This window comes from Myotis brandtii, unplaced genomic scaffold, assembly GCF_000412655.1.
Source record: "Myotis brandtii unplaced genomic scaffold, ASM41265v1 scaffold191, whole genome shotgun sequence".
In the NCBI taxonomy this organism is placed as follows: domain Eukaryota; kingdom Metazoa; phylum Chordata; class Mammalia; order Chiroptera; family Vespertilionidae; genus Myotis; species Myotis brandtii.
The window spans coordinates 8,254,222-8,271,974 of record NW_005357115.1 but is presented as its reverse complement, the minus strand read 5'-3'; the positions used below and the strand labels follow the sequence as shown (position 1 = coordinate 8,271,974).

General features: G+C 43.3%; 1 protein-coding gene across 1 annotated transcript in view; it reads left to right on the top strand.

The window, feature by feature from the left end:
* Nucleotides 1–17,550, top strand: part of FSHR (follicle stimulating hormone receptor) — a 136,623-nt gene extending 119,073 nt beyond the window's left edge. Inside the window, exons 7-10 of the mRNA XM_005864852.2 lie at nucleotides 2,872–2,940; nucleotides 3,052–3,126; nucleotides 11,158–11,343; nucleotides 15,724–17,550. Of these exons, the coding sequence (XP_005864914.1) occupies nucleotides 2,872–2,940; nucleotides 3,052–3,126; nucleotides 11,158–11,343; nucleotides 15,724–16,957 (1,564 nt within the window). The 3' untranslated portion in view covers nucleotides 16,958–17,550. The remainder of the gene's footprint in view (nucleotides 1–2,871; nucleotides 2,941–3,051; nucleotides 3,127–11,157; nucleotides 11,344–15,723) is intronic.
* Nucleotides 17,551–17,753: the final 203 nt, after the last annotated feature.

The following is a 17,753-nucleotide window of genomic DNA, read 5'->3' as shown; positions in this document are numbered from 1 at the left end:
TTCTGGGCCAGCTTTAGCTCTGAGGCCTTGCTGCTGAAAGCAGGTTTCTGGCCTTTACCTTCTGTATTTGATACAATGTTGCGGTCCGGCTGGCTGAAGCCCGTTTGACTGAAAGCCGGTTACTGGGGTTTTGTTTAGCTTCTATATTTGCAACATAGTTGCTTAGAGTTGCAGCTGAGAGGCCGGCAACTCAGGCGGGGAACGTTCGAGTCAGCCGTCACTGGAGCAAGCAAGCCTCCCTGTTCGCTTCAGTGCATGGCTGCCGGCCGCCATCTTGGCTGACAGTTAATTTGCATAAGGATATGCTGATTAGCCAATGGGAAGGGTAGCGGTCGTACGCTAATTACCATGTTTCTCTCTTATTAGTGTAGATTATTATAGGTATAGATATATATACTGATATATATAGATATATAGAGATATATATACACTTATAAATATATATCCAATAATGAACTATTGTCAGTTGACTAGTGCCTTGGGGGAAATAGCAGTAAAAGCCTACCATGTGGAGGCCTCTGAGTCCTTCCCCACCACCATCTGCTCCTACAACCTGAGGGTCTGAATGGAGAAAGTACCTAGTTATGGCCAATCAGCAGACTGGCATAATTCAGAAAAAAAATAAAATAAGGTTACATGCATGCCAGTTCCCAGCACACCCTGACCACAGGACAGGCTCACTCCAGGTGAATTTCCTTCCTTCCTCATTGGCTTCCATCTCACCTGCTTGCCTCTCAATGAAGTTCCGTGGGCCAGCACCTTGACTCTGTAGGCTGAAGACAGACTTTGTTTCTGGAGCCTCCTAACCCTCTACTGAGTGAACACTCTAGGGACACCATGATTTGGTTAGTCTTTAGTTGATGCTCTGTCCAGGTTGTCATCATTGCTGTCATCATCGTTGCTATCATCATCATCATCATCTTATTTTAAAACCAGCAATACTTCTCTTAAGAGACTAAGAATGTAGTTAATAAATCCCAGGGTAGGAGTGCTGGACACAGTTTGTTTTTTTTGTATGATGATTCACTGTTGAAATAAAAAATAACACCACCACCATCACCACCCCATATAATGGTATCTGTTGATTGAGATAATACATAAAGACAAAAGGGCTACTTTGAATATAATCATTCTTTTAAATTTGTCTGTGTATTATTTATTCATAGTGACATCCATTTGTAGGACATATGTGTTCAGAAAATAATATCTATTCTACAGAAAAACAGATGGAGCCCATTTGGATTTACACAGCCCTGTGTTAGATTAAAGGTCAGCCAACCATGGCCCATGAGCTAAGGCTGGTTTCTACAAGTGAACATCTTGATGATAGAAGCAATTACATCTAACCTACATTAAGCCAAATGCTATCCCCATGGAAAGAAACAATTACTATTTTTAATAGTAAACCTATATCACCCCCCAAAAAAATGTACTCAATTATTACTATTATATTTTAAATTTGGTCAAAAATTTTGTGGAAATTATTTTATAAGTGAATATTATAATGTATCTATGTAGTAATCCCCATTTTGCCTCTTGGCCCACAAAACCTAAAGTTTACTAACTGGCCCTTGACATAAAAAGTTTGCTGACTCCTGTGTTTGATCCAAAAAACCCCTAGGGATCCCACAGGTAGGGGCAGCTTCTCCAGCAACTCTCACTCCCTGAGAGAGGCTGACAAAGAAGTCAGGAGGCTGGATGTGCCTGGGCCAGGCCTTCTCCTGAGTAGGGGATGGGCTGGCAGGATATGGGGGGAGGTGCATTGCTACTCCTAAACCATCAGAAGCCACCAATTGAATGTTAACGTTGTAAAAGATTCCTCTTGCTCAGGTCTGGATTTTTCAGCTAAACTAGCTTCCCGGAGGAAGAAAAAGATCATAGTTGTTCTCCTGTGATTTTCGGTGCCTTCTAGCGATCCACTGCAGTCTAGAAGCTAGCGTCCCGAGTATGCAGGAGCTTCTCTGGGCCAGCTTGAGAACAGTGTTATTTGTAAACCCACTAAGCCCCACAGGGAAAAGAACCTGGCAGCACATCAAAAGCAGGTGGTCAGAGGCTCTTTGGGCTAAGCTCTCCCGCCCTTGGATTTCAGTTTTGTCTCCAGATCCACCCAGGAACACCGCAATGCAGAGCTGATGGCCCAAGGTGTCCCTGGGCTCCCTGTCCAGGGAAACCTGCTCACTGACCTTCTTTGCACAGTCAGGATGCCTGTTCCACATCCAGCCTCCTCCATGCTCACTCACACTACCTCGCCTCACCACAACCCACAGTCTCTGTAATTGATTTCTCTTCCTTTCTGGCTTAACCCAGAGCCACCTCCACAAACCTCCAATAACCAGGTCCCTATGGGTTACAGGAGATGTTCAGGTTGTGTGACAGCTTAATTAGATCACTTTGTGATGACAGCCAGGCATGCTGCTGTGGGTGAGCATGGGTAAGAGGCTTAAGGCCTTAGAGAAAGGTGATACAAAATGTTCGCTGTCTTATAAACAGTTGTTCAATCGTTGTTTGATTTCTGTCCTTCGGGAGGAGGATTTCCATCAGCTCCCCCATGGCATCATCTCTGCACGCAAATGATGTGTGCCAAGACCTTACAGGATCCAGGCTGCTATGCCTAAGTGTGCCTTTTCAAAATCAAATTTCACTTATTTCTCTGAATAGGTAATACATGCACACAATGCGAATGTCAAACATTTCAAAAGGTTATGCGGTGATAAATCAGTCTCCCGTCCACCCCATCCCCAAGCCTTAGGGTGGCATTGTATTTCTGTCACTAACCTGCACTGTCTGACCTTGCCCCAGTGCTTCCAATTATGAAACCTTGTATTGTTTGCATCTGACATTATTGGTTTTTTAATGGGCCTTTTATTTCAGATGGCTGAGTAAGAATGGGATTGAAGAAATCCACAGCTGTGCATTCAATGGAACCCAACTAGATGAGCTGTAAGTAGCCCTGACTATTCTTCCAGGCCATTGAGAGGGAAATGGCTCTTAGAACAGTGATGTTTATGTGGCTTTGTGTTTCCCTTCTTCTTTCCTCCACTCCATCCCTAGGAATCTAAGTGACAACAATAATTTGGAAGAATTGCCTAATGATGTTTTCCAGGGAGCCTCTGGACCAGTCATTCTGTGAGTAGCTTGTCCCATTACCATGCACAAGAGATCAGCGTGTAAAAATAAGTTAGAAGTCAACTTTCTCCAATTCATAAAAGCTTCAAGATAGGGCTGGAAATCCAGGTCAATTTTGGTCTGTCATCTGCAAAATATAGGGACAATTTAGGGCTGGTCCAAATTCTAACTTTCAGTGAAATAACAACATGTAAGGAGCACTTACCAAGTCCTAGACAGTGTTTTAAAAGTTTAAGATGCCTTTTCTAATTTAATCCTTATAATAACCTCTGCAGTAGAAGCTTCTAGTCTCATTTTGGAGAAGGAAAATCTGGCTTCCCTGGAGGGGTTAACTAACTCATCCACAGTCACAAAATTTTAGAGCCGGACTTTAACACCAAACTGGTCTGACTCAGTACAGACTCCTAACCACTCTGCCAGATTCCTCTTCCCTGGAAGGGAGTGCACATTCCTTCCTTACCCTCAATGCACAGAAGTTTTCCTCACCCAGTGAGACACACACACACACACACACACACATCCATTTTTGAATCCTCGCTACCTCGATTCCAGATCTCCTGGGATTCATTCAGTGCCTCATAGTCCTGCATCAGCACCTTTGTCTCTATTGTTGCTTCCACATCTCCCTCTTTCCCTCCAGGAGTGACTTTCCCTTATTCTCTTCTCATCTGCCTCTGCCTTCCACAGAGTCATTCTAATTCCCACCTCTTCCCTCAGCCAACAGCTAATTCTTCCTTCTGTGACTCCCACAGCCTTCATGGCTGCAAGGACCAAAATCTGCAAGAGCTTTTAGAAAATGTGTTTTCCAGGGCTCTAAACAAGACCTACTACACCTACTGATGAATTTACTATAGGAAGAAGGAAGGAACCCAAAAGGAAGGAGTCAGATGCAAGAAGAAATAATGAACAAAACAAACAAACAAACAAACAGATAAACACATGAATAAATCTAAAGGTTTTTCTAGGTGATCCTATATAGCTGTCTAAGGCAGTGATGGTGAACCTTTTGAGCTCGGGGTGTCAGCATTTTGAAAAACCCTAACTTAACTCTGGTGCCGTGTCACATATAGAAATTTTTTGATATTTGCAATCATAGTAAAACAAAGACTTATATTTTTTATATTTATTTTATATATTTAAATGCCATTTAACAAAGAAAAATCAACCAAAAAATGAGTTCGCGTGTCACCTCTGACACGCGTGTCATAGGTTCACCATCACTGGTCTAAGGTCAGTGAGCATCTGGGAGCCACTCATCTACCAGTATACCTCTTATTCAGCAGTCAGTATAATATAATATATGTGGTTTCCTACCTATCACCTATCAACATCACTTTCATTTTTACCAAAAAGCTTATATTCTTCTTCTAGCTGGAACTTATGTATCTTCTAGGTTCTTTTCCCTATTGGGCTTAGTGGGTTTACAAATAACACTAGACCCTATAGGGTGAAGCAGAAATTCATAAAATGGTTGATATTGATGGCAAAGGATGTGTTGTAACCAGTACATGAGACTCTGCCTCTTTGAAGAAAAAAAGTTCAAAGAAATATAAGGAAAAGGAAGAAGTATGAGCATGATGAAAGGGGAGGTGCCAGACAGACTACCTGGGTTTAAAGCCAGTTCTTTCCCCTCAGCAAGCCGTCATTTCCTCACCAAAATGAAGTGGCAAAAACTATATAATACCTAATTCCTAATACTATTGGAGGCTTAACAATATTATATATATATATATACATAAATGTGTGTATGTGTATATTTATATATTCACTCGTTGAACAGGTGGATGTTAAGAACCAGCCCTGCACCATACACCATATATAGTGCAGGAGACAAAAGAAAGCTCCTCCTCACAGAAAGCTTATATTCTCATAATGGCCAGTCAGACCCTAACTAAGCATATAACAATATATCAGGCCATGATGCATGCTATTAACACCAAATAGAAAAGAGCATAACAAATAAAGAGTGCCGGGCATAGTCCATGGGCCCAATTACACAAAGTACTTAGAACTTGTAATGCTTAATTAATGTTTCCTATTCTTAGTGTACTCGGAAGATAAATAAACTTCGAGAAAGTGCTCTAGATGTCTTTGACCACCAGAATAGCAGTTTGTCAATTCACAAAGCTAAAATTCCTAAGGGTCTTGAATGTTCCTAAATAGGTACCTCCCTCTGTTATGGCCGAACATACCTGTGATAGGAAGGATAGGTTTCCATATGTCACCTGTACCAGGTACACTATTAAGTCATAGCACCTTCACCACTGACTGCTACCAAGAACATTCAAGTTGGACAGAATCCCCAACTAGCTCGTTATCCTGGGAAGTGACCTGCTAGAGATCACACTGCCACCGTAAGCCACAGGGCTTGGACCAGAAACTAGGTCTTCTGCCTCACGTGCCATGTATTCCCACAATCTCATGTTGCCTCAAGTACATAAATATGTCTAATTAGGTAAGGACCCTGCCATTGGCTGCAAACTAAAACAGAGGAGAGAATAATTATAAATACCAGGCTCCCAGCCCAAGAACATACACACAGCACAGAAGACTGTCTCCTGTGGCTGTACAAGCTGGTCCCAGGCTGAGGCACAGTGTGCGCAGTGTGTGCCCTCAGAGGGTCTGATGGAGAACATGTCGGAGCCCACCCGCTGCCTGACCACATGGCTGGCAAGAAGAGGGATGTCACCACCACAGGCAGCTGTGGAGGGTCCTCAAGTTACAGGCCCATTTTTCACCCCTTTTACCATAGGAACATACCTGGCCAAAAAGAAGTAAATGAAATTTACAGAAAATCCAAAGGAACTATGAGCACTTGCCATGACTTAAAAGGGTAGAGAGTGATACTGCATTCCTCCACCTTTCAATCTCAATGCATGAGCATATATATGCAAGATCCTGGCCAAGATCCCCGCCTATCCTATAGTAATTGCTAGTGTCCTTCTCCTCCCTTTAGAGGGAAGAAGATTGATCACCTTAACATCAAGGCTCCCATTCTGGGGCTTTCAGGTTAGTCCACAGATGTCTTTCCAGCCTCTCTGCTTGCTGACCTGGGACTATGGCCTTTCCCATCTTCTACTTGTGCAACCTGATGTGCCAACCCAAGCTAAACCCTGGCCTAGGAGCTACTTGGTAAGGTATGTGCAGAAGACCTGCCCACTCCAGGTGCTGTGGGTTGATGGGTAGGAGAAGGAGTGTGCACAGACTGTTCAGCCCACAGGAGATGCCACCCAGGCTAGTGCTGGGACTGTGCCTTGGGTCAGATTCCTCTCCCTGCCAATGAGACTGTGATATGGATATTTGCATGCAGGGGGTTTACTGGGAAGTGCTTGATGGAAGAAAACTCAGGTGAAGAGGGAAGTTGACAGCAATGCATTTGCAACAGAGGCCTCAGCTGATCCCACGGGGAGCTCTGGAGTTAAGATGGCCCTTCAAAGTTGTACTGGATTAAGGCAAGGGGCCAGTCCTCTTCATCAGCAGTTACTGGGTGCAGGCTGTCCCTGGGCAGGAGCCAAATCTTGGGTAAGTCAAACAAGGGCAATTCCCAAAGTAGAGCTAAGCTATGAGCCATCTCAGCAGTGAGATGGTGCACAATTGCCCTCAAGCAGTGGTTCTAAATTTGACCATGCATCAGACTCACCCGGCGTGCTGGGGAAAGCCTCAAGAGCCGATCCCCACACCCAGAGTTTTTGATTCAGCAAGTCAGGACTAGCAGGGAGGACAGTTTGAGAAACTGCAGCTCTGAGAACTTCCCAGCTGACATTGCTGGTCCTCACAGCACAGAATCACTGCCTTCGCACCAATGCTGGGGCTTGAGAAGCCTCGCCCTGTTTCTATACATTCTCTTCCATGAGCCAGCGGTGTGAATCTTCCTCCCCAACAGCAGGCATGTGCAAGGAATCCTAAGGGAGTTCAGGGGAGGGCACCCAAACAATGAGAACTCCTTTCCTGAAGGCAAAAATGTTAGTTGAGTGTAAAACAGGGAGCCTCTGGACACCCGAGGGTACAAGGGCGAGATGTTCCATTGCAAAGAGAAATAGATTCAGAGAAAGCCAGGGGCACACAGACAAGCTGCATCGGGTTTCAGAGGAGCAGCCTAGCATCCCGATTTCCTCCTCATGAGTCTTGACCTTGAACGCCAGTGGCCATCTGAGTTTTCACCTGATATTCTGAACTCACTCAAGTTTGTTTTCTTAAGCAATCAAGCAATTGCTGTTTCTTTAGGAAACAGTTTCCTGTGGGAAAATTTTAATGCATTGCCTTTGCAAGCTGGAGCCAGTACAATCATATTCTGATAGTTTATCAAATTGATTTGGCTATAGTTCAGATTCATTTGATAGTTGAGATTCAAACACTGAGTTATTTGTATAAGAATGATTCTCTTCCATTACCAGTGTACCCACAGTCCTATAGACAGTAAATTGCCTTTTCATTCCGCCTGGGATCATGAAAGAGAGGTCTTCTAACCATCTGTCAGTGTAGTACACACCAGAAATGTGCTGGCACTTATGGAAATGATTGACCTATAATAACATCTTTGCTGGGAAAAATAGAAATTGTTCAAATCAAATTTGTGGCGCTAGCTATAACACACTTTATTAAACGGGGCACAGAGCACAATTTAACTCCTGCCTCTCCTGACTCAGCGTCTTATTACTGACTGCTGTCTCCCTCTCCACTTCACATCTCAAAATCAAGAATCCTAACAATGTTGAAACAGTTTAGGATTACTAAATCTCTTCAGTGCCAGCCATCATCCATGAATACTCCCATTGGTCCATGTCAGGATTTAAATTCTCAAAACCAGTCACTGCCAGAACATAGCATGTGCTGAAATGTTAACCAGAATGGCATCTTATGACTGCAGCCATTAAACCAACCAGGAAGACGAGGATTAAAAACACCAGCCCGCCCAAGACTACCCCTGTCCCCTTGCCCAGCCCACCATCCCTATAAATGTCAGCAATAAAGCAAACATTCTCAACTATTCATTGAGCATATTAGGTCTTACAGGTTATACATGTAGTAGATGTTGATTGAGCACCTACTATGTGTCTGATACTATGTTAGGTGTAGGGGATAGAGGGACTTAAAAACAAATAGTACCTGCACTGAAGTATCCTGCAGAGGGACAAATGTCACTGCCCAGAACAATAAGCTCTGCAGAAATTGTCACAGGTTATAGTAACATAACAGGTGTCCAATAAATCTCTGTCATGTGATACAGTGACTTTTAACAGATGAAGTGACAGTGTGTGGGAAGGTGAGCTCTTAGCTTATGCCTAAACTTCTGCATCAGCCTTCGTCTCCTTCCTATCTTCAATCCTTTCTCCTTCTGACTCATTTAACAAGTATTTATGAGCACCTACTATGTGCCAGGCTCAAGGTTCTCAAGATCAATCTTATAAAAACACAGCTTTCAATAAGCCATTCTTCTGCTTATATAAATTCTAAACTCTGATACCTGGCTTTCAAGGTTCAAATCCCATCCTGTGGTTCCCCCCTTTCATCCAGAATAATCTTGGTTGCCCAGAATAATCCTTCTGAAAACCTCTCACTGCCACACTTTGTGCTCTGGGCCTCTCAACAAGCCTACCTTATCCTATAATCATAACAACCTACTTCCATGAGATGTGAATAACTGATAATGTCTTATTTTGTTACTCCCCCAGGGATATTTGCATCCTTAGAGTGGAAAGTGCTTTTACACAGGAATTAAAACCTAACATTAGATTTCCAGGCCACATGGAAGAATCATAGCCAGGGAATGGACTGTGTGTGTCTGTGTGCCCCTGTGTTTGTATTTGTGTGTGTGTGTGTGTGTGTGAATAGTATCTGTTGCTAAGTGTCAAATCACACGGAACAGTATCCTCTTATCTTTATCACTGCTGACATAAATTTCTATGAACTTTTCTTACTCCATGGAGAAACCAGAGAAATATTTCTCTGCCAGTCCAAAATGTAGAAGTCTTGAAAGTTTCCATGTCTGCTAACTTCAGCAAGTATCCAGTAACCTTTAAGCAAACACATCTACAAACACTTTTATTTCCCAACCACCCAGGAACCACTTTTACTAAAGTCTTTTGCTTTATCAAACTCTCGAAGTGTCTACCAACCATTCCCTCCTTTCAACATCAACCAGGAGAAGATCTGGGTGCCAGGACTTTGACAAGATGCCTTAGTCTCAGGGCAACAAAGTTACCTGGTGCAAATGACAGCAGCTCACAGATTCTGCAGCTGTGAAAAGGAGGAATCAGCTGACTCCAGAACACTGAGCAGACAGAAAGGCACCAGAGCTTCCCTAATAGTTCCCAATCAAATCCCAAGGCATTGGATTGCATTCACGTCAACCCACCCCACACATTATCCTATTTATTCTATCTCCTTGTAAACTTTGCGCAAGGTTGCTCCTTTCCTGGTGTCTTTGATGCTGTCAGTCACAAACAGCTGCCTGCTGCAGAAACACCCTTTTGCTGAGCTCCCTTTAAATCCAGATTTCCTCTCTCAGTCTATGTTGCGTATTTCTTTTTTTTAAATTGCTCCCCTGTAAGACTTGCTTCAGCCTCTCATTGTTATTATGATGCTGAGGCATCTCTGCTCTCAGACAAGTATCTATTGAATAGATTTCATGAGCACAGCCATGTGCCAGATATGATGTAGAACACAAAAATATCTTAATAATCCCTGCTCTTAGAGCATCTGAAGTCTGGCCGAGGAGACAAAACAAATATACATGAAAAGTCAAACAATATGAAAGCATAGAAGAGATAATACAAGGTACAAGATTCTTAGTAATTGCTAGAGGTTAGAAGACATCACCGTTGGCTGGGGTGATCTATTTATTCCCTTCCCCAATCCTTCAGTGTTACTCCCCAGCCTATCTTCAAACAAAACAACCATTTCCTGGGTGCTTGCAATGTGAAAGGCACTGTTTGGAATGCAAGGAACCCTCTGCCCTCTAGGAGAGATAAAATGCAAATACAAAGAGTTACTTTATAAAGCAAAAGATAGTAAGTGGTGAGAGAGGCAGAAAGCATACAAACCTAATGCTATTGTGCTCCTCGTGGCTTTCAAGGAAAAATACTTCTACAACTGGTAAAAGTGATCGAGATGATGGAATCACAGAGACTTCAATGGGAGTGTGCTTTGGTTTGCCACTGCTGCATAAAAACTACCCTAAAACTTAGTAGCTTAAATCGTTCCACTTTGCTCACAATTTTGTGTTTCAGAAATCTTGCTGTTTTGTCTCTGATCATGTGATGTGTGAGAGAGAAAGAGAGATTGATTAATTTATGGATAATAGCTGCTAGCCACGTGCTGTCTTTTGCCCAGGAAGTTCTTCATGTATTTTATTTAGCTCATTTAATTCTCACAACAACCTTCTGAGGTGGATATGATTATTATCATTCCTATTTTATAGCTGAGGAAATTGAAACATGGAGAAGTGACATTTGAGCAAGGCCACAAATCTGAAAGGTAGAGGGGCAGGGTACATATGCAGGCAAGTCATTGCCATTTTGACTTTGTGCTGAGGGTGTCTCTACCACCCACCTGACTCCTCTTCCCCTTACAGTGTATTCTCTTCTCACCCTTTTCTGATATTTGGCCATAGATTCCACCCCAGCTTATCAGAACTATTTTTAAGCTGGTTTTACAGTGGGAAGGAGATTATCAGAATCCCTCACTTCTATGCAAATTTGTTGGTCTATTCTATAGACTGTAGAAAGGGAGAGGGCTACATTTAAGCCCCAGATCAGCCAGGATGAAAGTATATTCAGAATTCAATGTGTCCTGTTACTTAAGTCCTCCTACCACAAACACAAGGGTCAGGGCTTCTACTGAACCAGGCTTCTACTGAACCAAATTCCTGTTAACAGAATATTGATCTGACCGAGGTATGTTGGATGAATTGGAGTCTCCCTCCTCACCCATGTAAGAGGATCACTGCTGTGTCTGCTATTTTGCCTGTTAATGGAGCAGAAAATTTTAGACCCATGGTAATCAGGTTATGTTTACTTTTTCTCTTTTTAGAGATATTTCAAGAACCAGGATCCATTCCCTGCCTAGCTATGGCTTAGAAAATCTTAAGAAGCTGCGGGCCAGGTCGACTTACAACTTAAAAAAGCTTCCCAGTCTAGAAAAGCTTGTTGCACTCACGGAGGCCAGCCTCACCTACCCCAGCCACTGCTGTGCCTTTGCAAACTGGAGACAGCAAATGTGAGTCTTCTCCTGTCCACCCCTTGAGCCTTGCTTGGGAGTTCTCCAATGCAGAAGTTGGTCCACAACTTCTATGTACCTGTGGCATTAAGAGAATCCACTAGAAGCGAGATCTTCCTGATGAAAGCCCTTAGACATATTCTAGATCAAAGCCTTGGTATTGTGGAGGGTTTCTAGTTTCTCTGAAAATGGGCTCACGGAAGAAGGCTACCCCCATGGTAGACTACCTACCAAATGTTAAATGAGATAACATGAAAAACACCAAGTATAGTGCCTAATGCATGGCTGATGCTAAATTAATATTTCTTCCCTTTTTCCTCTAAATATGGACTTATCCTTCAAGTCCCAACTCTTTGCCCCATAAGTGTCCCAGGAACCACCAAAGTCAACTTTGGAGGGAAGAAGCATAAAGACCACACCAGAGACTGATGCACACACATCCATGGCACATCCCAGCCATGCTAAGCCTCTCTAATCCATCTTTGGCTTTTAGCATCTCACAGGGAGAACAAGTTTGGGACATCTGTTCATTTGGCTTTCAAGGTTGGTCAGATTAAAGAAAGTGATCCCAATAGAGCCATATCCCAGAAGATAACTGGACACACACAAAAAAATGAAATAATCATTGCCAGGATCTGGAGAGAGTGAAGAGGGAATATTGTGGAGCTTGCACATGTTCCAGACATTCAAAGAATCCACTGGAGATAGAATTATGGGATACCAGGAGTTCTCTGGGCTCTCACCCACCCCTGAACCGATACAATCCACACCATGCACTACACTCAATCACGTGATGCCTTGTCACCACTCTTATATGGTAGCCCAGCACTGATACAGCTTTCTGTTGCTGTTATTTCACTGTTTAATGCAGTGTCCTCTATTATGCAACTTTTAACGTGCATTGACCTGCTCATGTAGACATATCTCCTGCTCAAAAGCAAAACAAAACAAAACAAACAAATAAAAACTACAAACAAAACATCTTAAAGTGGTTTTGAAGTAAATAGAGGTTCACCCTCAGACCCATCTGAAAGATTTTCAGGAAAGGGATCCCTTTTCAGAATTTGCATGCAAATTCACTGGGAAACAATCCAGTACTGGACACTCCTCACCAATTAGCTCAAGGGCCAAAGAATTTCTTCCAAATGACTAAAATTCTTAAGGGCTTGGGCTGAGGCAGGAGGCTTGCCTCTTTTATATTCCACACAAGAGTTGTTCTAGCCAGGGCAAGAAATATACCAATTCACTGCCAAAATCCTGGAACTGAAGGCCTCTCGGGAGAAATCTCAAAGGATATTAAGATCACTGCAAGCATAGCACATGGTATGCTGTTGGGCCCCGTGCCAATATGCCACAGGAATATATATTATCTATTGTGTTGCTCCTACTCCTCTGGTCTTGCCACCTGCTATAGTGTACATGTAGCCTCGGGGCTCTCCCAACCAGAAATCTCCAGGGCGGCCTTGCACTGTCCCATCACTGGGAGCCTTCCCTGGTCCCTCCAGACCACCCAGCTCTCACCCTTTCTAGGTCCCTATGGTAACTTGCCATCAGGGCCCATTGGGTACAGCAAAGGAGAGGCCCATGCCTCTTCTTAAAAAAAAAATGACAAAACAAAGGAAAATAGCTGTGGGTGTTTAGTCTTTAATTGACACATTTACACACACAAAAACAAAGTAGTTATGCTATTCAGAAGATAACCACAGGATATTTTTAACGGTGTCATTTCATTGTATACCATATTAGGTGTAGTTTGGTAATGAGATTCGAGTTCAAAGTTGTAGGATGAAATTGTTCTTCCAGTCCTCATTTGGAAATGCCCAAAGTGTAAATATTAGGCCCTCATGACTGTGAGGTCTTGGTCAGTGGCCCTCCTGGACTCTCACTGAAAGACTTTGTTAACCACACCCCTCATCTGTCACTGAACCAGTTAGTTCCTTGTCATAGTTATACTTAGCTTGCACTGTTATTTTGTTATTTAATTTCTCTCGTATCTAGGCCTTTTCTTCACAGCTAGCTTTTTAACTGATGCACAATGACATATGCTTCTAAGTGCCCACATAGGGCCTAGACCCCAACATGATAGTAGCCACGATCATCTGTCTTCTTACTGCTGATACTTGCTGAGGGCTCACTGCCAGGCACTGTAATGCTTTGCACCTCTATCTCATTTAATTCTTACAAAGGTAACAGTGCTATTTCTATTCCTTTCCAACAGAGACAGAAACTGGGGCTCAGAGACAGTAAATAACTTGACCAGCACCAACCAAACTCAGATCCAAACCCTCTGGTCTATGTGTCTCCAAAGCTCAGGCTCTGGGCCACCCCACCATGCACTTCCCAAATATCTGTTCATTGATTTATCAGGGTCTGAGAGTACCACTTTCTCAACTGACCCTAAACTGAATTCCCAACTCTCTGATTCTTAGAATTTGCAAAGGGACTGCAGGGGCAAGATATTATTTCCCTCATTTCCATCTTTGTTTTTACTCTTTTCTCAGAGATATGCATTGCTTACTTTTTCTGCACTCATGTTGTTGGGTCACTCTATTTGTGGAAATGAAAGCATCAATATTTAAAATGTATTGGTAGTGGTATCAACAGTAAGAATCTTCCCAGAATCCAACATCAGCCCCGGGAAGTGAAGGCTGTCTCTAGATGGTTAAACCAGATTTGTTCCAATGAACAGATTAGAGTCTGCAGGCACCAGATTACTTACTCTCTGTTCGTAGATTGTGTTGTCACTGATCCAATGACAGCTGTGGCAGGGTTTGAAAGACCACAGAGTATTCTCTTGTCCCCTCTATGCCTATCTCTGAGCTTGCATCACCTTTCTTGTAAGATCTCTGACTAAAACAAAAGATTTTCTGTGCATTTTCAATTACATGTATGTTAACTGTGTAGCCCCCTTTGTGCAATCCATGACTGATGTGAGAAGCCCTATTACTCTCTAAAACAAAAGACGGCACAGTCTCTAACAACAACCAAAAAAGAGAGAGTGCTTTGGGCCAAGAGAAAATGATTTCCTGGCAAACCAACTCACTTCTCAGAGGAAGAAAAGAGAGGAAAGGATTCTCCCTAACAACCCTGCTCCTAGACATTAGTGGGGAGTCAGTCTTTGCAGGTTGGGACACTTGGCTGCACTCACCCTTGACTGTCAAATGGTATTTCTACTTCCTCCACTCCCTCAGCCATTCTCTCCTTCTTATGAGGGTCTTTGAAGAGTTTTAACACTCGCTTCACGCTCACATGAAACTATGTTAAGGTTTGAGAGAAAGGCAGTCATTTACATTGCTGTGAGCTTGTCCCTTTGGGAGGGAGGGAGTTAGGGAACAGCATAGTGCTGGTGATTCTGATTACCAACCAATACAAACTCAAAGTCCCCCAGTTCCATCGTAAAAGAGACCCAGTGTGAAACATCCCCATTCCTTTGAAGCCTTCACTTCAAAACAGAACTGTTACCCTCTCTGTCTACCTGTGCCATTCACCTGTCTGGGTAGAATATTTATGATCTGGCTGTCATTCACATCACTTATGAAAGTCCCCCTATTCTGTTGACAAGGCCTCTTGTACATTTGGGTATAAAAGGAAAACTGAGACTGAAAAGTGAGCCCAAGAAGAGCCAGCTCCCAGGAGATGACTTACAATCTTGGGATAAATCAGGGCCCCTTGCAACCTGCATTTGCTCTTTGGCGCATTCACTAGGGAACAATTTAATATGAGAGAGCCAGGTTTACTCTGTGGACAAATGCATGTCTGAAGCCTACTGTGGCCCCTGGAGAGTGAGATAATAATAGGAGCCTCAGTAACATTTCAAGCAAATTAGCAGGTCTCCCAATACCCTAAGTATCAAGGAGCCAGGGACAGGGGCTGGCTGGGAACTAACCACAGACAGATCCTCCAATTTATGTAGATAAAAGAAGCAAGTATGTTCTCATTTGAGTCAGAAAACTGTCCAGATCTCCCAGCGACCTAAGTACAGAGTACAGGAATGGGAATAGACACTACTCGTGCATATTAAAAGATAGCTGAATGGAGATGGGGGAGGGAAGAAGTAGAGTTGATATGAGATCTGTAAATTATTTGCACTTAACAGCAAAGGCTTAGCTAGTCCCAGGCGCCTTCCTCCCCACATTCAGGTTGTGGCCAGATGGTTTCCCCAGTGGGCCATCTAACTCTAGGAATACATACATGAGTTGTTCTGCTCATTTACAGTAAGCAGCATTAACCCTTGATCTCAGCCTCAAGGGCAGACAGACTGGTAGAAAGGGGGGAAATCTCAGAAAGAAACCCCATCATCCCTACTCTATGCAAAGACAGTGATATATCTGCCATTTTGGATCCAGGATGTTGATTCTATTCCTTTGTGTATTTTTCTAGTTCTGAGCGTCATCCAATTTGCAACAAATCTATTTTAAGGCAAGAAGTTGATGACATGACTCAGGCTAGGGGTCAGAGAATCTCTTTGGCAGAAGACGATGAGTCCAGTTACACCAAAGGATTTGACATGATGTACAGTGAATTTGACTATGGCTTATGCAGTGAAGTGGTTGACGTGACTTGCTCTCCTAAGCCAGATGCATTCAATCCATGTGAAGATATCATGGGGTATGATATTCTCAGAATCTTGATATGGTTTATTAGCATCCTGGCCATCACTGGGAACATTGTGGTGCTGGTGATTCTGATTACCAGCCAATACAAACTCACAGTCCCCCGGTTCCTAATGTGCAACCTGGCCTTTGCCGATCTCTGCATTGGAATCTACCTGCTGCTCATAGCATCTGTCGATATCCACACCAAAAGCCAGTACCACAACTATGCCATTGATTGGCAAACTGGAGCAGGCTGTGACGCTGCCGGTTTTTTCACTGTCTTTGCCAGTGAGCTCTCAGTCTACACGCTAATAGCCATCACTCTGGAAAGATGGCACACCATCACCCATGCCATGCAGCTGGAATGTCGGGTGCAGCTCCGCCATGCTGCCAGTGTCATGCTGGGAGGCTGGATCTTCGCTTTTGCAGTCGCCCTCTTTCCCATCTTTGGCATTAGCAGCTACATGAAGGTGAGCATCTGCCTGCCCATGGATATTGACAGCCCCTTGTCACAGCTGTATGTTCTGTCCCTCCTTGTGCTCAATGTCCTGGCCTTTGTGGTGATCTGTGGCTGCTACATTCACATCTACTTCACAGTGAGGAACCCTAACATCATGTCCTCCTCTAGTGATACCAAAATTGCCAAGCGCATGGCCGTGCTCATCTTCACAGACTTCCTCTGCATGGCACCCATCTCCTTCTTTGCCATCTCTGCCTCCCTCAAAGTGCCCCTCATCACCGTGTCCAAGTCAAAGATCCTCCTGGTCCTGTTCTACCCCATCAACTCCTGTGCAAACCCTTTCCTCTATGCCATCTTCACCAAGAACTTCCGCAGGGATTTCTTCATTCTGCTGAGCAAGTTCGGCTGCTATGAAATGCAAGCCCAGATTTATAGGACAGAAAACTCATCCAGTGCCCACAACTCCCATCCAAGGAATGGCCACTGCCCTACAGTTCCCAGGGTAACCAATGGCTCCAATTACACACTTGTCCCTCTAAGCCATTTAGCCCAGAAATAAAACAATGTATAAATATAACCAAGTGTGGAATGATAATTGTCTTGCCTCTGGAAACTATGCCATGGAATAGCTGACAGAGTGTTTTCACATACTTCATCTAACTTTATTTTCCTTGCTTACCTAACAGGTAAATTGGTTGGGAACTGTTAACTCCATATGATATATTAGGAAGCTGAAGTATTAATAACATTAATAATTAAAATAACACAATACTGCAAAATCACATTTCTTTTGCACTTTGTAATGTTCACAGTGCTTTTGTTCAGACCACCTCAACTGATCCCTATAAAAGTCCCATTAAATAGGCAGAACATGGGTTATTCTTGGAGTTTTTCAGATGAGGAAATCAAGGGGTTAAGTGACTCAAAGGATTAAGTGACTTGTTCAAAATTGCTTGGCTTGTAAGAGGTAGAGCCAGGATTAGGTGTTCTGACAACCAGAAAACTTCCAAAAGCAGCAACACAATAAATATTCATTCATTCATTCATTCATTCATTCAACAAATATGTATTGAGAACTCACATGATGGCTTTGTAATGTGTCAAATTGGATAGGCTGAACTACATTTCCCAGAATTCCCTGCCTTATGTTTTCTACTAGGGTGGGCCACTGGGAGGATTCTTGGAAAAACAGGAGAACAACAAGGATGAAGCAGCCATTTGGTCATTCATACAGTTTATTGCTGATCTGCTGATTCAGCTCATTGCAATGCAGCAGCAGCTGGTCCAGCAATTGCTCCACCTTACCCTGGATCCTCCTTCAAGTTCTCTGACTCCTGGACTAGGTTCTGTATTCT